This window comes from Cetorhinus maximus, chromosome 6 (genome assembly GCF_964194155.1).
Source record: "Cetorhinus maximus chromosome 6, sCetMax3.hap1.1, whole genome shotgun sequence".
In the NCBI taxonomy this organism is placed as follows: Eukaryota; Metazoa; Chordata; class Chondrichthyes; order Lamniformes; family Cetorhinidae; genus Cetorhinus; species Cetorhinus maximus.
Window position 1 is genome coordinate 17,333,381 of NC_135884.1, and position 22,362 is coordinate 17,355,742.

The window sequence follows — 22,362 nt, forward strand, 5'->3', positions numbered from 1 at the left end:
GTAATTCTTACATAGCAAGCTGTGATGACCTGTTTTGGAAAGCACTAATTTAAGCCCAACTACTTTTCTACAAGGCGAGTTAGAAGAAAAATTATGGAATAGCACTGCTATTGTGCATATTCTAATGAGTAACTCTAAAGAGTCGCCAGTGAAATTGTAGGACCAGTTTGCGCCCTACGCTCAGGTGTCACTAGGTAGGGCCTGGGTACATAAAGAGAGGAATAAATGTATTTTAGAATATAATATTAAAAAGCAAAAGACAAAATGCCAAAATATTTCCCTGATTTTGTAAGTGTTTGAGTTGTGTTATATTGGCATTCTTGCAAATTCTTTTTTTTTGTCTGGTAGGTGGAACTCTCCTTGGGGAATGATATATTCAGTGACTGAGTTGATACTTTCATTTCATGGCAGCAGTGCTATATTCTGAAGTGTCAGCAGCAAGCTTTCATTCCTAATTTCTGTAAGCAGTCAGAACTAAAGACAGGATCAATAAACAGGAGTACAAGACAAAATATGGAGTGTTGATATGGGTTTAATGCTGTCTGTGGGTTCATTAAATCGACCTATTAGTGCAACTTCCTGGTTCAGTTCTCTTTTGGATGTCTTATACTTTAACCTTTTAGTGTGTTCCTACATGAATCAACCAAACTGATTCAGGCACGGTAATATATAAAATTTAATGAATGAAATGTCACACAGTCAGGCACAGAAATGCAGAGCTAAATGAAATATATTGATTAAGACCCAGGTACATGCTACTGTCAACTAAGACTAAATGAACACGAGATCATTCAGGCACTGTAATAACATTGCTATCATAAAGAGCTGAAAGTTCTCCAGCTCATTCAGACACAGTGGTGCTCCAGTTGCACAACACTGAAAGAGGGTGGGCTTGTTCAAACACAGCAAGTGTCGCTGCCACATGACCTAGATGATGATTTGTCTAGTCAGACAGAGCGATGTGTTTGCATCACACTGTGCTGCTTTGAGACACTGTGTTGTATTTGCCTTGAGCAGTAATGAATGGCTCATGACGATTTTGCTTGTGTTCTTTTAAGAGTTGCTACTTTCCATTGAATAAGATACAATGATGTGGTCAGCCTTATGGCATACTGAAAATCTGTTATTAAGTTGGTTAAATATTTCAAATACAATACTTTGTTTTATTCATTTTTCCCCTTGTACCCACTTGACATGGGCAATGAGTAACTACATATATCGCCACCAAATTTCCTGATGGCACTCTTGGTGGCTACATCGTGGGTAACATGTGGTTGAGGCAGAGTACTGCTAATATTTTCCTCTGTGCTTTACCTAATGACCTATCAACTTGCCATCTAAACAGACCTGCTTTGTACTAGCATCCGCAGCTAGCATTTGACCTGTTCTCCAAATCTGTCCCCCTGTAATTGTGCAATGCGCCCTTGATTGTATTTCCCCGTCAACCCAACTCAAAAAGAACTGGATTGATTGACTAGCTCAAGTCCCAAATATTTCTTTCTCAGAAGTGATTATTATCAACTGAGCTCAGCTGAGAAAGGGCATCAGAGATGTTCAGAAACGGTTACCATCTCATGATCCATATCATAGTCCCACTGGCACAATTCCATATCATGTATTCTGCGATGCATTTAGAGCTCTGGTGAACTATGCTGTCTGACGATGTTAAAAGTATGTATCTAGTGAAACTCTACTGTTGATATATAGTACTGTAATACTGATTGGATTTTTGTTTCTGTTTTCAGGAATAGCAGGATGGGTCTGGACTTTGATGTGAAAACATTTTGTCACAACCTGCGTGCAACCAAGCCTCCCTATGAATGCCCGGTGGAGAGCTGTCGGAAAATTTACAAAAGTTACAGTGGCATTGAATACCACTTGTACCACTATGATCATGACAACCCCGCTCAGCAAACCCCAGTGCGGAAACCTAAGAAGAAAGGGCGTAACTCGCGGACGGGCACACAGCAGTCTCCGAACCCGTCGGAGATCTCCCAGTCACCGAGCCGGGAGATGCTGACGTACGCTCAGGCACAACGCTTGGTCGAGGTGGACATTGAAGGGCGGCTGCACAGGATTAGCATTTTTGATAATCTGGAGGTGCTGTCAGAGGATGACACGACTGCGGAGGATATTGTCGAGTGCAACAGCAACAAGGAGAATGCAGAGACTCCGACGGCAACCCCGAAAGCCAACAAGCACAAAAACAAGGACAAACGCAAGGACTCCAGCCATAACAGCACTGCCTCTGCCACCAAACTGCCAGAGGTAATCTATCGTGAAATTGACCACAGTGCGTCAGATGCTCCACCCCGCCCATTGTCATATTACCGCTATATTGAGAAGTCAGTCGAGGAACTGGATGAAGAGGTTGAATATGACATGGATGAGGAGGACTATGTGTGGCTAGACATCATGAACGAGAAAAGGAAAAATGAGGGCGTGAACTTTATCCCACAGGAGGTGTTTGAGTACCTCATGGATCGGCTGGAGAAGGAATCATACTTTGAAAGCCACAACAAGGGAGACCCGAACACGTTAATTGATGAGGATGCCGTTTGCTGTATCTGTAACGATGGCGAATGCCAAAATAGCAATGTCATTCTTTTCTGTGACATGTGTAACTTGGCTGTTCACCAGGAATGCTATGGTGTCCCCTACATCCCCGAGGGACAGTGGCTCTGTCGCAGGTGTCTGCAGTCTCCATCACGGGCCGTAGACTGTGCATTATGCCCCAACAAGGGTGGTGCATTTAAACAGACAGACGATGGGCGATGGGCACATGTGGTCTGTGCCCTGTGGATCCCAGAAGTCTGCTTTGCAAACACTGTTTTCCTAGAGCCAATTGACAGTATTGAGCACATCCCACCAGCACGCTGGAAGTTAACTTGTTATATCTGTAAGCAGCGAGGGTCAGGGGCATGTATTCAGTGCCACAAAGCCAATTGTTACACAGCATTCCATGTAACCTGTGCACAGCAGGCAGGACTGTATATGAAGATGGAGCCCGTGCGGGAAACCGGTGCGAATGGCACCTCGTTCAGCGTACGGAAGACGGCATACTGTGACATTCACACACCACCAGGGTCGGTACGCAAACCCCCTGCTCTGTCCCATAGTGAAGGCGAGGAGGAGGAGGATGACGAAGGAGAGGACGGGAAGGGGCCCAGTTCGGAGAAAGTGAAAAAAGCCAAAGCTAAGTCGAGGCTAAAAATGAAGAAAGCACGGAAGATTCTGGCAGAAAAACGGGCTGCAGCACCTGTGGTCTCAGTGCCCTGTATTCCACCTCATAGGTAAGTCCGTTGGAGAGTGTGCACTTTGTTTGTCGTGGATGTATGTTGGACTGTGGATTGGAGCTGAGCTGAGATGGGTAATTAATGGCTATGACAAAATAATACAAAGCTGTCAGCAGGTATTAGACCTCAAGGGGTTAACTTGTGTATGCTGATAAAAGAGGGGTGGTTTGAAAATGCATTAAAACATCCACAGGGGGGAGGGCAGAGAGTGGGCTTTCTCAGAACATGCTATTTGAAATCATTCAGGCATTTGCTTAGCTCGCAGTTGTTGATATCTGTTTATAATATTTTATTATAGCTCCTTTTTACCAGCATTGAAATAAACAGTTGTATTTGAGGACAGTTAATTTTTGGAGTGGGTAATGTTTAAAACAATGGTACATTGCAAGGGATATTAGCTGTGGATGGAAGCTGATGGAATAGGCTTATGTTAAACAGTGACTGCATTGGGCGAAGTGATTGTGAGGAGTCACTAAATCTGACAGCATGAAAAAGATGAAGAAGCACACACCAGCTGAAGGAAATTTACCCCTGGAGACCCTGGATTAATGATTGTGTCTATGTTGATGCTAATTTGCTCCCTCAATGGCTCAATAAACCCTAGCTAGATTCTCCAGAAATATCAGCAGCTGACAGGATAATATTCCACAATATCTCAACTACTGAGAATATTCCAAATTAAAGTAGTAAGGCAGCAATGTAGTGATTTTAGGAATCCATAATTTTTAAAAAATACATGGGTGTGCTGATGCAGTTATTAAATATAGGGATATATTGGGTGGAACTAAGCAGTTGCCCCTCCAGGCTATGTTCACACACCTCCTAGTCATCTTTACAGAACTGCAGGAAGCAGGTTGCCTGCTCGTTTACCATTTGGTCAGAGATCAGAAAGGATATGGATCATTCTGGAGGAAATAAACAATGTTCACTGTTCCTTGGGTGATGTTTGTTTGAGACTGTGTTTTAGAGCTTGCCATGTACATGGCTGTTTCTTTGAGATAAATGTAGTAACCAATGGAAACAGGAATGGGTTCACATTTTTATCTGACCCATCTCACCCACAGCAATAGTTTCCTGCTTTAAGATTTAATGGTCTGGATTTCACTGTGGTAAAGACTGTGAAACTGTCAGTGTTCGATGCCATTACTCCACTGAAACTGACAGCAACTTCTGGAGTCTGCACATGTGCAGAATAACATGAAGATCCAGAAGTTGCTGTCAGTGAGTCTACCCTCCTCCATAGTGTACACGGTAGAGGTTCGCACAGACTGCTATCTCCACTGCAATCATGAATTGACAAAAACTTGCACTTCTTTGCTGTTAGTCTCATTGTCAAACTCCTGGAAAAAGTTACACTATGTTGAATGAAGTGTAACTGGGTTTGTAACACCATTAAAAACTTCATAATTACCGCTAAACACAATCACCAGCCTTAAAAAGCTAATATATTTGTGGAATGTCAAATTTCCCCATAAGGATAAATAAATTCCACATATTAAAAGAAACATTTTCTTTTTGGAAGCTTTTAACTTAATCCAATCATGATCCTTTAGTTTGCTAACTGAAAATTTAAATTAAAAGGGAAGGGATTCTGTGGTTTTAACAGCCTAGTTTGCTGTCAGTGCTTACCCGGCCTGCTAACATCACTGCTGCTGCACACAAAGACATCCATTTGACTTGGCGCCAGTTTTAAACTGCTGTCGGGAGGGGTAAAGCTATATCACAGAGATTGCTAGATCTTTGTGAGCCGCTTTCTTTGTGGTCAGTGGGCGAGTGCTGTTCTTTCATTGTTGACCCCAAAATTTGGGCTGTTGTTTCAGGCTAATGAACCTTGATCTTGTGATGTTTAAGCAAATCAGTGCTTGAGAGGTGAAAGAATTCTCACTCACACAAATCTGTTTCTTCCCTTTTATCCTGAATGGCATGGACTCAATGGGCTGGCTGGCCTCCTTCTGTGCTATTATGACTCTATGAAAGTGCTGACTTGTGGTGGTGTGTGTTTCCAGAAGTCAGGCAGTTCACTGGTGTCTTATCCATTAAGTCCTCCCTCACTCTACAATATTTTATATGCTAGCTATTTAACCATGGGGTTACAATGGGCTAACCTGACCAGGAACCCAGAGTAGGAAGGATGCTGAGAGTTGCCTATTGATGGACATCTCGTATACATCAGTGAAGCAATTCTCTTCCAATCAAAGTCCCAATGGCTATGGCTGCTTCTCTGAGGTTTTCCCTCACAGACTGAGGAAATTGAAATCTGTATTGCAGGGCGTACTTTATAGTGTTCCACCATGATATTGGACTGAAGGCAGGGGACGAGAAAGAGCTAAACTTTGGCTAAATACTCTAATCTTTTATTTTTTTTTTATTGTAAAAATATACTTTATTCATAAAAAATCTTCAATCACATTCAAAACCATTTCAAAAACAACATTACAAGGGTACAATCCAGGTTAAACTTTTACAAAATGTATCACCAGGTGCATCAGTACAAACAATATTACAATCATTTACAGCCTTTCATTTTGATCTGTACAGCCCGAGGGGCTCTAAACAGTTCCCAGTCTCTCGGTGCGCTGTGGTAGAAAGGTCTTAGACCGCGACCCTTCCCCATTGCGCCTTTGCGGCAGCTGCCCCAAGCTTTAGTGCGTCCCTCAGCACGTAGTCCTGGACTTTGGATTGTGCCAGTCCGCAACAATCGGTCGGGGACAACTCTTTGTGCTGGAAGACCAACAAGTTTCGGGCAGACCAAAGCGCCTCTTTCACCGAGTTGATGATCCTCCAGCTGCAGTCGATGTTTGTCTCGGTGTGTGTCCCTGGGAACAGCCCGTAGAGCACAGAGTCCTGTGTCACAGAACTGCTCGGGATGAACCTCGACAGCAACCACTGCATCTCTCTCCAGACTTTCTTTGCAAAGGCACAATCCACAAGGAGGTGAACAACGGTCTCTTCCCCACCACAGCCACCTCGAGGGCAACGTGCAGAGGGGGTGAGACTCCTGGCGTGTAGGAAGGATCTGACGGGGAGGGCCTTTCTCACCACCAGCCAAGCTACGTCTTGGTGCTTGTTGGAAAGTTCTGGCGATGAGGCATTCTGCCAAATGACTTTGACAGTCTGCTCGGGGAACCATCCCACAGGGTCCACCCTCTCCTTTTCCCTCAGGGCCTCTAGGACGTTACGTGCTGACCACTGCCTGATGGACTTGTGGTCAAAGGTGTTTTTCTGCATAAATTTTTCCACCAGGGACAGGTGGTACGGCACGGTCCAACTACTTGGAGCGTTCCGCGGCAGCGTGGCCAGACCCATCCTTCGCAACACCGGGGACAGGTAGAACCTCAGCACGTAGTGACACTTGGTGTTTGCGTACTGAGGGTCTACGCACCGCTTGATGCAGCCACACACAAAGGTGGCCATCAGTATGAGCGCGATGTTGGGCACGTTTTTTCCCCCTTTATCTAGAGGCTTGTACATCGCGTCCCTGCAGACACGATCCATTTTCGACCTCCAGATAAAGCGGAAGATGGCTCGAGTGATCGCCATCGCGCAGGAGTGTGGAATGGGCCAGACCTGCGCCACGTACAGCAACAGCGAGAGTACCTCACACCTGATGACCAGGTTCTTACCCGCAATGGAGAGGGAGCGTCGCTCCCACATGCCCAGTTTCCTTTTCACCATAGCCACTCGCTCCTTCCAGTTTCTAACGCATGCCCCGGTCCCTCCGAACCATATCCCCAGCACCTTCAGGCCGTCAGCCCTGACAGTGAAGGGGACAAAGGATCGGTCAGCCCAGTTCCCAAAGAACATGGCCTCGCTCTTCCCACGATTTACCTTGGCTCCCGAGGCCAGTTCGAACTGGTCGCAGACGTGCATCAGTCTGCGCACCGACAGCGGATCCGAGCAGAAGACGGCGACGTCGTCCATGTACAGGGAGGCTTTTACCTGAGTGCCTCCACTGCCTGGGATCGTCACTCCTCTTATGCCCGGATCCTTCCTGATGGACTCGGCAAAGGGTTCTATGCAGCACACGAAAAGGACAGGCGAGAGAGGACAGCCCTGCCTGACTCCAGATTTAATCGGAAAGCTATCTGTTTCCCACCCATTGATTGAGACTGCGCTACTGATGTTAGTGTAGAGCAGTTGGATCCAATTTCGAATTCCCTCCCCAAAGCCCATTTTGGAGAGCACATCCCCCATGTAGGTGTGCGATATTCTGTCAAAGGCCTTCTCCTGATCCAAGCTGATGAGGCAGGTATCCACACCCCTGTCCTGTACATAGGCAATCGTATCCCTGAGCAGCGCCAGGCTGTCAGAGATCTTCCTGCCTGGCACAGAGCAGGTCTGGTCAGGGTGAATCACCAATTCCAGAGCGGATTTGACCCGGTTGGCGATGACCTTGGACAGAATCTTATAGTCCACATTCAACAGTGAAATGGGTCGCCAATTTCTAATTTCCTCCCTTTCCCCCTTGTGCTTGTAGATGAGGGTGATGATGCCTTTCCTCATGGATTCTGACATGCTGCCGGCCAGGAGCATACTCTCGTACACTTCTAGCAGGTCTGGGCCGATCAAGTCCCACAGAGCCGAATACAACTCCGCCGGCAGGCCGTCGCTTCCGGGGGTTTTACTCTTCTCGAAGGACTCGAGGGCCTTAGTCATCTTTTATTTGAGTGCTCATAGTTATAGATACTTAATCTAATGAGAAATAACTGAGTGTTTTGTGCTCACCTCAAGGAAGACCACACCCTTTTCAGTTACTCACTTGTCAGTGCAGTCTCTAACCACATTGCTGCACATTACTGAATTATAGGCTGCAACTTTACATTGTTTCACCTACTGCAGGATTCAGTTCTTCCCCATTCTTTTGGATTAGTATAATCTATTGAATTTGTAAGAAGGTCCTAATTAACATACTAACTTCCTGGTAGGATAATAGGAGCAAAAATAATGGAACCATTCAGGAGGCAGTTGGATACTGTGATGGGAGACCATAGGTTTCTTTGGAAGATTGCTCAATGGGCTTGTTCATCTTTGCTTTTGATTTGCATTCTTTATATGTCCGTCTATATCACTACAATAATGACGCCTAAAAAAGATTTACAATTTTAAATTGCTCTACTTGTGTGTCACGCTGTTTGTATTGGTGAGATTTAAAACGATGCTCTGTGTCAGTTACCTGTCTATCATTGTCTCTGCAGCAGTATTGAATAACAGGTATTTTGAAGAAAGAGCTATGTTGAAGAGACACTTATTTGTGAGCAATTATTTCTCACCTTTACTCTTTCTATCCTGAAAATAGTGACTTGTGTTGGAGGAATTTGGATGCTTCTACAGTGAGATTGATTTAAGGCATATGGCTTTATTTCTGTTTTGAAAGAGCATTGTAGGGAAAGTTGCAGTTGTAAGTTAATGCTGGTAAAGCAATTAGATGGGATCCAAGGTAGACATTTTTTTGGCACTCGATAAGGTAGTGTAAGGGTATGATTAACATGCAAAAAGATGTGATAGTATAGCACATTCATAGTAGGGAAATGGATCATGTGAATGTGAATTGATCAAAACAAGGAAGCAAACTTGAAAAGAAGAGAGTCCAGGGACATTGTGCTATTGGAAAGCTGCTGTGTTTTTTGTTCTTTCTTGAATCAATGAAAATACTGTATTAGCTTATGGATCTGTGCATAAGATAGTGTGGGCCAGATAAGAGAGAATTCAGCTGCAAGTGAGAGATGATACTCACTAAACTCAACTTTTTTATATTGCTTTTAATAACTGTATTTCTAACTTCAACAAGGATTGGAAAACATTTCAAAAGAAGTGTGAAGTGAACAGGAGGACTCAAACCCTGCGGTTTAAGGTTTAGTCCATGGTTGCCCATGCATGGATTGATTACAGCTGAATAGTCTGGTGAACAGAGTGCCTGTCTTTGTGACTTGTGCCATGATTAATGCTGCTGATGGGGTTTATACTTTTTATCGCAAAGAGCCAGATATTCAAAGAAGGGTAAAAAAAAGGAGAGGCCAAATACAATGGGAAAGAATGTCTAAAATGAGAAAGAGTGAAACTAACTGTGAAAATGAAAGATGGGTACGTAGAAATAAACAAGAGCATCATACGCACTGCTCATCACACATCAAAACTGCAGGGCAGTGGCACCAATCTGTCCTCCACTAACCAGTCTTTGTTGTTCATATGAAACCTGATCATTGAGAAGATTAAAAAAAAATCTGTTTTTTGGTGTGTGCCATTGTGCATGAATGGACTTCGAAAGATGTAGCTGAATGGGCTTGAAGAGATGTAGCTGATTTTCTGTTTTTATACAAAATGCACTTTGGGAGGGGGAACAGAAGGGAAGCCTGGTACAGATGTATTGGTTAAAAAGGCTGCAGGTTATTTTTTAAATATATTATATACATATGTTTTTGGGATGTGGACTGTAATGGCAAGGATGGGTTCTTTCTCCATCTGTAGTTGCGCTGAGAGGATGGAGGTGGGCCTTCTCTTTGAACTGTGCAGTCCTTAAACTGATGGCGTTTCCATAATGATGTTGCTTAGAAAGGGCTGACCAATTGCCTGATAATTGAGAGAGCATTTAGCTTTGTGTTTTTGGGCCAACATCCAGTGTTCTATGTGAAAGGCTTGATCAAAAAAGAGCTGATGAAGGAAAATAAAAGGTACAAAGTAAAAGGGTATGGAAATTTAGTATGATTAATAAATGCCTGCTTTGGTTATGAACTAGAAAGTAGCCCAGCTTTAGCACACGGTGATCAGATCAACAACTGTAATAATTTACCCAGTGCTTTCAGTATTCCAGCCCAGGGCAATATGGTAAAGGCTGAATATCTCTGAAGAGATGTCTGGAATTTTATGGAGCAACAGGTGCAGTCAGATTTCAGGATATGTACATTATCTTCCCTTTTAGTTCAGTGTTAACATAAGCATATTAATATCTGCAGTTAAAAAAACCTCGTTCCCTTCCTCAAGGAATACATTCAGAACATTAGGTCACATTATATAGGCGAGGAAATTGTTTAAAATTTCATTATTTTCAAACTGTTTTCCTTAAAAAGTGTATTCCTGGAAAGGTGATAAATTATGTAAATTACAAGACCTTAGTATGTGACATGATTGCCACGTAATATTGTGGCTTGTAATGTGCATGTCTTGTTACACTGAATATTCTGCAAAAACCTTTTTAAACACAGAATCATAAAGCACAGAAGGAGGTCATTTGGCCCATCGTGCCTACTGGTCTATCCAATTAACTCTGTCCTTAACAACAGCTGGATTTCAGCTTGGCCAGTTTTCACTGTGTTTCTAAATGTTATTTTCTTCCTGTTACTCCATGTTGCCCAACACCGTGTAATGCATTATTCACTGGCTGAAAAGTCAGGTTAGCTCAGTGCTGGGAACCTGCCCCATGTTGCTCTAATTGGTATTGGAGGAGTGAGATAATCAGGAATGAAATTCTCATCCTCTCCCAGTGGATCTCCCTCCACTACCCCACTTTTTCCCCCAAACAGAACTGGCATCACTAGATAAGTTTGGTGGTGGATAGAAGCAATTACCTAACATAAAGAAGAAAAGGATTGAGAGAATGGAGACCCAACCTGCAGTAGGAAAGTAGGACCACCACCACCACTGGGTGACCTGAGTCACCGTATGGGCTGCAGTATAATGGAGGGGGTAGGGTGAGGGAAACAGTCAACGCTTGGAGCTCCTTTTTCTTGTCATTCTCTTTTCTCTATGTAGACTGTTGTCCTCTGTGAGGGTGGTGAACTCACGTTTTCCACGTTTATAGTTAATAGTGCTGTAAGATCAAGGCATTCATTAGCAATGCACAACCTGATCTCTTCAGATAATCTAGTCAACTGAGATATTAACTCTGGTCTCTTAACTGAGAACTCACTGATTTTGTATTGTAGCTTTGCACCATCTGCTTATGCTAATGAAACTTATATGTTCCATTCCAAAATGTGTTTAAGCACTGTCACTATTAATAGGAGTAAACAACATTAGATCTCATTTCTTATTTTTAGGTTAAGTAAGATCACAGGTCGACTATCTATTCAGCGTAAGAGCCAGTTCATGCAGCGACTTCACAGTTATTGGACGTTAAAGCGTCAGTCAAGAAACGGTGTCCCACTCCTTCGGCGGTTACAGTCCCACTTACAGTCTCAACGAAATGCAGAACAGGTATACTAGGGTTTTCTGTACGTGGTTTCACTAGGTAACAAATGTAAGCATCTAATGACAGCTAGCACTACTAGTTAGAAACTAAAATGGCAAATCCAGTAAACTGGGTGTTCTTTTCAGATTGTTTTGATTTCCTTGCATTAGACTCCCACAGCTAATACAAAATACTAACATGTTGCTTTGTGTTTGTTTATAATGACTGTCACTTTAACAAACACAAAAGCAGGAAGCTGAAAAAAGCCCAACTGTCTGACTTAGTTCATTCATTGTTTAGGTACTCTTACAGCAAACACAGACTAATTGACATCTCCTCCTCAGCCCAGGTGTAGAGTTAGTGTTCGTTCAGCAAGAGATTCCAAGGTGTAACTTCCCCTGTCAATTTGCCAGTGTTCCCTTTATCTGTTGTTTTACATGCACAGGAAGTGAGGAAGTATTTAATACTGTTTTCTTACTAACTTCAGAGAGAGTCAGAGGAGAAAAACTGTGCGCTGAAAGAGCAGCTGAAATCGTGGCAGCGACTGCGACATGACTTGGAAAGAGCACGACTGCTGGTGGAGCTGATCCGTAAACGAGAAAAGTTAAAGCGAGAAGAGGTTGGGCAGCTCTTAAAATTTAATTTTAAAAATGGCCTGCTGTCGTGCTAGGTTGTAAACTTTGGATTGTGTTCCATATATATCGATTCATTTTATATTTAAGCTTAGTTATGTATTCATACAGGTTAAACACCCTGTTTCAGGATGAACAAACAATGAACGAGAAGACTGAGGGGGGACCTAATAGAGGTCTTCACAATTATTGTGGGTTTCATGAACCCGATATAGAGAAGATGTTTCCACCTAGTTATGGGGATAATAAATATAAGATTGTCGCCAATATATCCAATAGAGAACTCAGGACAAACCTCTTTATCCAGAATGGTAAGAATGTGGAACTTGCTAGTTGAGAGGAATAACTTAGACTCTTTAAAGAGGAAGCTAGATAAGATATAAGTGAGAAAAGAATAGAAGGATATATTGATGGGCGAGATGAAAGGCTGAGCAAGGCAGCTCATGTGGAGCATTAACACCAGCATAGACTAGTTAACTGTGCTGTAGCCTCTTATGTGATTCTGTCAGAATAACTGGCTCAGTTGTGGGGAATCCCCCTTTCAATCTGACAATATTGCTTCACTACTTATGACAGTTAACATGACATCAGTTCATCTGTAAAGACCTTCCCTTTGCTAAAAGTGCAACTATTATCTCAAGAATTTCAAGTAGTATGGTTTCAATGTTATACCCAGTGACAGTGTCATTGCATGTGGATGGTCAATATTGTGAATCAGGGTTACCTTTAATACTCTCTTTCCCCCCGCCCCCCACCTTAAACCAGCTTATATTTCACCTCTCTCCTAACTATACTTCAGTTCTGTTGAAGGGTCATGTGGACCCGAAACGTCAGCTCTTTTCTTCTCCACTGGTGCTGCCAGACCTGCTGAGTTTTTCCAGGTAATTCTGTTTTTGTTTTACCTTTAATACTGTTGCCTTGCCAGCAGTGGCCCTTTGGGTAGGCCCTGAAGGAGGGATTGGAGCAGGCTTCAAGGGACAATCGTAACTTCTGTGAAGTTGATGGAGCACTGCTGCACCTCCTTGCTCTACGGATGAGTTTATTTAACAAAAATTGTTCATTTCTTAGCTGGAGTTGGAGGCTGCTGAGGTTCCTGAGTGGGTAAGCTCAATGCCTGCTCCATTCATCACCAACAAATTTCTCAAATGGGATCAGTCAGGTGTTAGACTCCTAATTTACACAGATAAGGCCATTTTAGGCATCTGCCCCGGCCCTGTGAATTTAATAGTGGGACCAGCACCTATGCAGATTGGCCTCATGCTGTCCCACTACTAAATTGGTATACTCTGCATCTCTTTAATGCCCTAGAAATGGGTGCAGTACATGCCAATTTCTACCCCTAATCTTCCATATACACAATTTAATTTGCTATGTGATTGCTTTTAATCTGTCATGGATATTAATATATTTGCTAATTTATCTGAGTTGCCTTCAGGTATTGATATAAATAGAATTCTGTTTAAAAACATGGGCAGGGGGTGGGTGAGGAGTGCGTGGGGTTATTTATGTCAGCAGAGGTTCAAAATCATTGGCATATTTTGCTGTCTGTTCCTTTACCAGGGAGAGGGTTCCAGAAAATCTAGCGAAGAATCAGTGGACTATATTATTTCAAGAGTATTTTAGCACATGTAGCATTAATTCTGTGTTCCTTGCTGGAATTGTATGAAACATTTTGCAGTGACACGTTTGATCAGAAAGAAGACTGACATGCATTTACATAGTAACTCATGTTCCAGAAGTATATCACACAGTGAATTATTTTTTGAAGTACAATAACTTATTTGTTTAGAAAAGCACAACCCTTGATCCCACAGACAGCAATGAAAGAAATGGCCAAATGATAGTTGAGAGGAAAATGTTGCTCAGGGCATCAAGGATCCCTGTTTTTTTTTTTAATAGCACCATGGGATCTTTAATACCAACTGAGGCAGTAGATGGAGCTTCAATTTAATGTTTCATCTGAAAGATAGCACTTTCAACAATGCAGCATTCCATGCTGAAAGGTCAGCTGGCGTAATGAGTTCAGGTCCTGAAGTGGGGTTTCAACTTGCAACTTTTGGTTCAGATATGAGATTTGTAAACTATGGTAAGAAGGGCACTGAATTCTTGAACAGATAGGGAAAGCGTTATTTGTTACAAGAAAGACATCAGTTTTATTCACTGCAAATTTTATTTCTAATTAATCTCTTTCCGATTTGGTATAACCAGCTTAAGATACAGCAGTTTGCAATGGAGCTGCAGCTGACCCCTTTCCTTATTCTTCTGCGTAAGACGCTAGAACAGCTCCAGGAGAAAGACACAGGAAACATCTTTGGCGAACCTGTGCCACTAAAAGAGGTATGCTTTTTTGATTGTGGACTTCTGATAATTGGCTTTGGCGTTTGAATAAATTCCTAGCTTCAGAATACTAAGTAAATAAATTAAATGCTAATTAAAAAATTAAATTAAATGCTATTAAATTAATTACCATTACTTTAATTCTAATATTCATTTACATTTTAAATTGCGATCAGGTTCCGGATTATTTGGATCATATCAAAAAACCAATGGATTTCCAGACCATGAAGACACAGCTTGAGGGCCATCAGTATCGGACGTTTGACCAGTTTGAAGAGGATTTTAGTTTGATTGTGAACAACTGCTTACAGTACAATGCAAAGGATACAATATTTTACCGTGCAGCAATCAGGCTAAGAGACCAAGGCGGTGCAGTACTGAAGTATGCTCGCAGGCAAGCAGAAAAAATTAGCTTTGATTATGAGACAGGAATGCATGTGCCTGAACCCGTGCCAGCAGAAGACACGGGACAACTCTTCTGGGAAGAAGGTGAGTGCAGTTTGAACATTTAGTAAGATGTATTAATTATACATGTCATTCATTATTGGTTGGGAAGAGTCAGCATATCATATCCCTTGAGTTTTAAAATGACTTCCTTGCCAAATTTGGTAGCTCATTGCATTCGGTTTTACTGTGGAGCCCAGTTTCAGTTCCCAAACCAATTTATGCAGTCCTCTTGGCCATAGATTAGGAAGACAGTAATTATATCTGAAGCAGTGAGAAGACAAAAGTTTTGATAGTTGCAGCTGTTTTATGAATTTTTATTCTTTTTCCATATTCAATGTTCTCCCTTTTCTGTCATGCTCATTCATGCTGGGCACAATTCCACAGCAAGCAGTAGCCTAACGACTGGTGTTTACGTGCAATCCTAGATAGTGACTGTCAGGTGGCTTTTCAATTTTGGAGGGTGTCAATACAGAGACTGAACCTGTCCTCACCCGACAATGACATGCATGCACTTTCCAGCAAAGGTGGATTGGTGAACAGTCAGCAGCAGAAACCTTGGCTGATGTTTTTTCAACATTATTGAGCAAAGGACTGTCATGGCCCTTCCACCATCTTCCCAGCTGAGGTCACACCTTAGAAATCAAACCCAGGATTTGAGATCAACTAATTCAGCACACACCAGAGACCAAATCTAAGACTTTTCTGGGTAGCATGCTATCTGATGAATCTCTTGTTAAAACTCAGAGTTCACTGTTGAAAAAGTATACCTTGATATCTGCAAGGCTCAGCTTGTGGTATAGTTAAGTAAAATGATAAAAAGAAAGTAATAATATAATTAGCTAAATATAAATTTGTATAAAAAGTATAGAAAACTGAATTTTGAACTTAAACGAGATATTTTAGATATCATAACTTTAAGAGATCTGTTAATGCAAGAGCTCCGCTCCCATGTATTTAATTGATGAATATAACTTTAAAATGGCTCTGTTGGTAAGGGCAAAATGTAACGGCTCTACAAATGGAAAGGTGTCCATTTCACTTCCCAGCCTCTGATATTAACTGCAACCTTGATGCCAGTAGAGATGTGGCAATTAGCATTGGTATTCTGGCCTAGGACAGGGCAAATCAGTCCTACTGGAACAGACGCATGTGCGTTAAGCAAGAACTGGGGCAACCTCATCAACTCACAAGACAGTACCATCTGCCAACTCTAACTAATTAATCTTACATTAAAAGAAGAGCCACTTTGATTAGATAGCAGGAACCTGTGGAACTATCTCTCAGCATGAATTAATGTTTTGCAAAGAAGAAACTCGCCAAAAGAAAAATAACTAATTAAAACAAACAAAAAATACAGTGAGATCTTTGGAGTTTTATAACATTAGTATACAAGTGCCTGTCCTTCCTATTTAAAAAGAGGTGTTGGTCATTGGTTTGGCATGTCTTAACCTGCACTGGGATGCCTGTAATTTTTGTACCCAATCATTAAAATTGATCGAGTCTTCTCTTGCTTTAGGTTCATGCTTTACGCTACTGGAAACAAAACTTGAGCTGATAATTTTATGTGTATTCTTGAATCCAATTGTCATTGTAGGAATTTGCACAGTGTATAAACACAAAATGTGCGAACAATAGTAAATGGCAAATACCTCTTACTGCTGCTTTATCAAACTGTCTACTGCTTAGTCTCAAAGATCATGATAAAATGATTGTCATGTATCTTCACAGTAATATCCATCATTAGAAACCTGATTGTGAATGCTTTCTCTTTCTACTGTTTTCTTTGGCTTGCCTCTTTTCTATTTGTTTTTTTTTCCTTGTTTTCTCTCTCTCAAACAACTTCTCTGTTTGCCTTGCTCTTTCTCTGGTCTCCGTGTCTTGCCAGAAGTGGATCGACTTCTGGTCCCCGAGAACAGATCACATATGCCGTTGGAGGAACAGCTGAAAGTGCTCCTCGACAAGCTGGACACAATGGGCTCCACTAAGCAGAACAATGGACGGTCACGTCGAGCTAAGCTCCTACGAAAGGAGATTGCTCTGATTCGACGGAAACTTGGTCAGCATAGAGAGCCAAACGCCGGATCAGACCGGCATGGTGCACCGGGTCGTGGATCTGCGGCTGGACTTAACCCGTCTGTTAAAGACGGACAGACAGACAGTGCCGCTGAGGAAAGCAGTAGCCACGAGACTGGGAAAGGTATGGATGGAACCAAGTTCTCAATGATCTTCATTTCTTACCCAGATTCTGCAGAGAAATTTAAAAAAAGCTGGATGAGGAACTACTAAATTAGTTCAGGCTTTAAAAAATGGAAAAAAAAAGTCTGTGGATAGCTGGCAAGGGTCATATTTACTTCAGGTTGGTATTGAGATCACTTAAGGAAATTTGAATCAAATTAGATTATGAGAAAATCTGTTTGCTCCAGTGATTGGGAGTCTTTTAAAATTCTTTCAGCCAGCACTTGTCTCTCAGCACATGACATTAAAAATTGCTGCTCTCACCTCTCTAACCTTCATTTCGGGTACTGGGGAACCAAATGCTTGCTTCAGTTTAAAACTTTTTATGAAATGAAACACCCCACTATCTAAACACAGCTTTAATATAAGCTTATTAAAGGTGAAGTACATTCAGTAGATTTTCATATAGTCCTAAAAGGGATGATATCAACACACACAAGTGTCTCTCAATTACCCATTGTTTCAGTGTTTTAGGATTTAAAGCTCCTAGCTAAGTAGCCAGGGGGGGCAGACAGACTGCTGCGATGTCCCTAGCATTGTCAGTAGAATGGAGCAACAGGTAGACATCAGATTTTACATGGGGTCCATCTTATCCTGGCACGGAATAGTGCCTAATACCCTACTTTTATTTACTAATACCTTACTTTTATTTACTAATTATTGTTGTTCAGAGGAGATCAGGCTGCTGGCCTAAAGTTGAGCAGAAAATGTCAGCAGTTTCAACTCAGGCAACCCCAGAAAATCCAGTTTTCTTTAGCCACGCTGTGTTATCTTACAGTTTGTGAAAGCAAATTAAGGTGATAAGGAGTGAATGAGAAACAATAAATATACAAATGCCTCAACTCTTAAAACTCTTAATGACAAAATGGTGCTAAGTACTCCGTTACTATTCAGCAGTTGCCTTTATAATAAGAGGAAACAAAGGGAATATATACTTTTTGTCAAAAATCTGATTTGATGTGTAATAAAATGGCAATAATATATTGCCTCTATTGTGTCTTTTACTTTGGTCCCTATTGTAATAGTTTTCCATAATGCCCTCACTCTTCCTTTTCTCCAATTTTCCTGATTACTGGTACTGCCATGCAAATGTAGTGACAATTGCAGGCTTTATCTCCATAACGCAGCTAATAGTGAATTTGAATTTGACCTTTTTAATCATTGAGCTGAATGTTTACACTTCAGTGACTTGCTGATGAATTGAGATCTGTTTGGGTTTGACTAGTCCTGCAAATTCCCTGTAGTGGAAATTTCAGTCAGTGACTGCTGTTCTTAGCAGAGTTCTTATTTGTGCAGAGCCTGTAAAACATCTGCCTCTAGTCACCCCTCAAAGTTAATTGAAATAAAATCATTTACGCTTAATGTTGAAGAGGATTGTTAAGTGTTAGATATGGAATAATCTACAGAAAACGTTTTATGCAAATATACTTTTCAACTGGGAATTGATTATAACTCCTGGCTTTTTGATACTGGTCAGTTTGCCTGTAAGATGGATCATCAGACACCCAGAGGTTCCCAAGAGTATTGTCTGGATACATTGCGTGGTTATGTACGTTTGTGCAGGAAAAAAAAAATCAAGGAGGAAAGAAATTGAAGTGGGCGGGGCTTAATGAGTTCCAAGAGTACAGTATAATATGAAACAGCTTTCTGTCCATCACAGCATGCACACCTTCTCACACACACACTAAAGGGCAATTTAACTTTAGCCAATCCACCTAACCAGCATGTCTTTGGATGATGGGAGGAAACCAGAGCACCCAGCGGAAACCCATGCAGACACAAGGAGAACGAGCAAACTCCACACAGACACCCAAGGTTGGAATCGAACCCGGGTCCCTGGAGCTGTGACGCAGCAGCACTGACCACTCCACCATGCCGCCCGGCAATATAAACTAAAGGGGATAATTCTCACTGGGGTGCAAGAACAGCAACCCGGTGGTAAAAATGCATAAATCGTTAAAGATGGAAGGGCAGATTGAGAAAGTGGTTAGAAAGGCATGTAGGATCCTAAACTTAATAAATAGAGGCTTAGAGTACAAAAGCAAGAACACAAGAAGCAGGAGGAGGAGTAGACCACACAGCCTGTCAAGCCTGCTCTGCCAATCAATACAATCATGGCTGATTTTGGACTTCAACCCCATTTTCCCACCCGCTCCCCATGTCCCTTGATTCCCTGAGAGACAAAAACTTGTCTATCCCAAGCTTAAATATATTCAACGACGGAGCATCGGGGTGAAAATTCCAAAGATTCACAACCTTTTTGAGTGAAGAAATTTCTCATCTCGGTCCTAAATGATCGTCCCCTTATTGTGAGACTGTTCCTCTGTGTTTTAGATTCCCTGACCAGTGGAAACAGCCTCTGTGCCTACCCTGTCAAGTCCCTTAAGAATTTTGTGTTTCAAGTAGATCAACTCTCAATCTTCTAAACTACAGAGAATATAGGCCCAATTTACCCAGCCTTTCATCATAGGACAACCCCTGCATCCCATGGGCTAACCTTCAATATACTGCCTCCAGTGAAACTATATCCTTCCTTAAATGTGGAGACCAAAACTGCACACAGTATTCCAAGTGTGGTTATGATGAACCTTAATAAAACACTGGTTCGTCCTCAGCTGGAGTATTGTCGAATTCTGGGCACCATGCTTTAGGAAGGATGTGAAGGTTTTGGAGAGAATGCAGTTTAAAAAAAAAATTATGAGAAAGGTTCCAGGGATGAGGGACTTCAGTCACATGGATAGATTGGAGAAGCTGGGGTTATTCTCCTTAGAGAAGATCGAGTGGAGATTTGATAGAGGTGTTTTAAATCATGAGTGGTCTAGACAGTGTAGATAGAGATAAGCTCTTCCCATTGGTGGAAAGGTCAAGAAACAGAGGACACAGATTTAAGGCGAATGGCAAAAGTATCAAAGGTGACATGAGGAAAACCTTTTTTACGCAGTGGTTAGTATCTGGAATGCACTACCTGAGAGCATGCTAGAGGCAGGTTCAGTTGTAGCTTTCAGTAGGAAATTGGATAATCACCTGAAGGGAAAAAAATATGCAGGACTACAAGGAAAGGGCTTTTGCAGAGTTCTGGCACAGACTCAATGGGCCAGATGGCCTCCTTCTGTGCTATAACCATTCTATTGAATTAAGAAAAAATCCCTATGTCACTACATGCATTTGATTCTACTTAAAAGTTTCTAAAGTTATTAGGTGGTCATTTGATTGTATTTTAAGTGATGCAAAAGGGCATTCTTCTCTCAAAGGGTCATAAAGCGTTGGCTTTTATCATTTGGCCTTTATTGAAAAATGTTACTCTTATAGGTCTGGGCACTACCTCTTCATCAGCCTCGGCAGCAGAAGTTGGTAGACGGACAAAATTCCTTTTCACAGCAAAATCCAAAAACAAATGTGTAGGTTTGCCCAAACGTCCAGGGCGGCCACCGAAGAATCGTGACACTCAGCTCCCGCCGAACCAGGGCAGTAGCCCTCAGAATCCAACCGCACCACAAACTCTGACCAGATCCAGCCAGCCAAGGAAACGAGGCCGCAGCCCAAGCACGAGCTCCGAAAGTGACAGCGACAAATCAGCTGGAGGTGACGCACACATAGGTAAAAACGGTGCTTTACGGTGACTTGAAATAAATTTGCCTGTCTAGATTACTAATGCTAAACATTTAAAATTCTGACAGTGAAGCTCTGATTAAAATGCCAAAGGACCAGCTGGAGCAATCAGTTAACATGTTGGACAAAAGTTAACCACCATTTGTAGTTAGCAGGTGGAAAATGCATCCCAATGACTTTTCAACTCTAGGACCTGATGTTGTATCTATCCATTAGTGGTGGAATGCACATCTTTTTGTGTGGGTCATGTGGTTCCCATATAAAGTGCATTTTTGCCACCTCAGTCTAGTTGCTGATTATAAATTAGTATAAATTGGTACTAAACCATAAGTTTAGCTTTTTGGACTGTAATCTAGCAGTGCGGATTGCTTGCCTTAATAGTGTTTTTAAAGAGCGGGCAATCTGTTTCACCAGATTACCTTCCAAACAGTGAAGATGAAAATCTACTCATCATCTGACTCGGAGAGGCTGCATCTTTGAGGCAGTGTGGAGGATACTTATCCTGATCGATCTTGGCAGTACTCAGTCTGGGAGCACTTGATGTTGGCACTGGAAACAGCAGGCAGGAAAATAGTCTGTTTGCCAGCACTGAAATTCGTAACCACGATGAGTACCTGAAAACAAAAGATTTCTTTGATATATAGCATTTCATTTGTGTTGAGAAATTGATGTTTTTTTTTAATCTCAGTGGTAATTATTACCTTCTCATCAATATTCCTGTATTTCGTTGTGGGCTATTTATGGCAGTACACACAGTGTTATAACGTTCAACATTTTGAGCTCTTGCTGGTGTGCCTGACAGGAGTTCTAATATGCTGCAATTGTGTCCAAGTTTTCATTTGCAATTTTCACTTTGTTGTTGGAAGTGGCAGAGAGGTAACTGACTGACACTTCCATCACAGAGAGAGAGAAAACATTGTAGTTTGACCTCCTCTGTCAGTCTCCAAGGGCTCTGTTGGAATGATGGCAAAAGAATTTTGTGAGAAAACCTTGGTAGAACAAAGGAAAGAAAGGAAAACCGTTTGGCTCATCAAACTGGGTTTTCCATTGACCTCTTGAGTATAGACCAGGTCAGACCTTTTCTGTGGTGGAATGTACCCAACCTTTAAAAAGGTAAAGTTCTTAGTAATGCCTTCTTAATTCTGAAAATTAATCGAGCAAAACTCTGGGATTATCATCAATTTGGTGCACCCTGAGATACCTGTACAATTGTGGCCCTTATTACCAGTGTTACCCAAAGTATAAGATGTTAATTTGGCATTGGTAGCATAGGTGACATGATTTTGTGCTTGGTAGAACCACAGGCCCGCTAGTGAAGATCTGATTATAATGCTATAACCCATCTAATTCCTGTACGGAACATGGAACTGTGTGAGGAATTAAAAGGAAAATGACCATTAATTAAAATATTGTGTGAGTAGCACATCTTTTCCAATCTGGTTTGCATTTTCAGGTTTGCCAGCAAATGGGTTTGATGGAGGCAATCAACCCGTGAATGAGAGTTTCCGTGTGTATCGGAATGAGCGAAGCCTCCCACGTAGCAGTTCTGACACCGAGTCCAGTTCCAGCACGAGCAGCAGTGCAGCTTCAGACCGCACTAGGTAATTGAATTTTCTTTTATGTATTCATTACTGAGGTAAAT

At 42.0% G+C, this 22,362-nt stretch overlaps 1 protein-coding gene across 2 annotated transcripts in view; it reads left to right on the top strand.

Moving 5' to 3' along the window:
* LOC144681576 (peregrin-like) overlaps positions 1 to 22,362 on the top strand; it is a 39,734-nt gene that overhangs the window by 3,040 nt on the left and 14,332 nt on the right. The window contains exons 2-9 of one of the 2 annotated variants that reach the window (XM_078543283.1): positions 1,746 to 3,293; positions 11,330 to 11,486; positions 11,948 to 12,079; positions 14,301 to 14,429; positions 14,606 to 14,918; positions 16,762 to 17,073; positions 20,421 to 20,708; positions 22,174 to 22,321. In XM_078543283.1, coding sequence (XP_078399409.1) covers positions 1,756 to 3,293; positions 11,330 to 11,486; positions 11,948 to 12,079; positions 14,301 to 14,429; positions 14,606 to 14,918; positions 16,762 to 17,073; positions 20,421 to 20,708; positions 22,174 to 22,321 — 3,017 coding nt within the window. In that variant the 5' untranslated portion in view covers positions 1,746 to 1,755. The remainder of the gene's footprint in view (positions 1 to 1,745; positions 3,294 to 11,329; positions 11,487 to 11,947; positions 12,080 to 14,300; positions 14,430 to 14,605; positions 14,919 to 16,761; positions 17,074 to 20,420; positions 20,709 to 22,173; positions 22,322 to 22,362) is intronic. The other variant, XM_078543284.1, reaches the window with a different exon arrangement.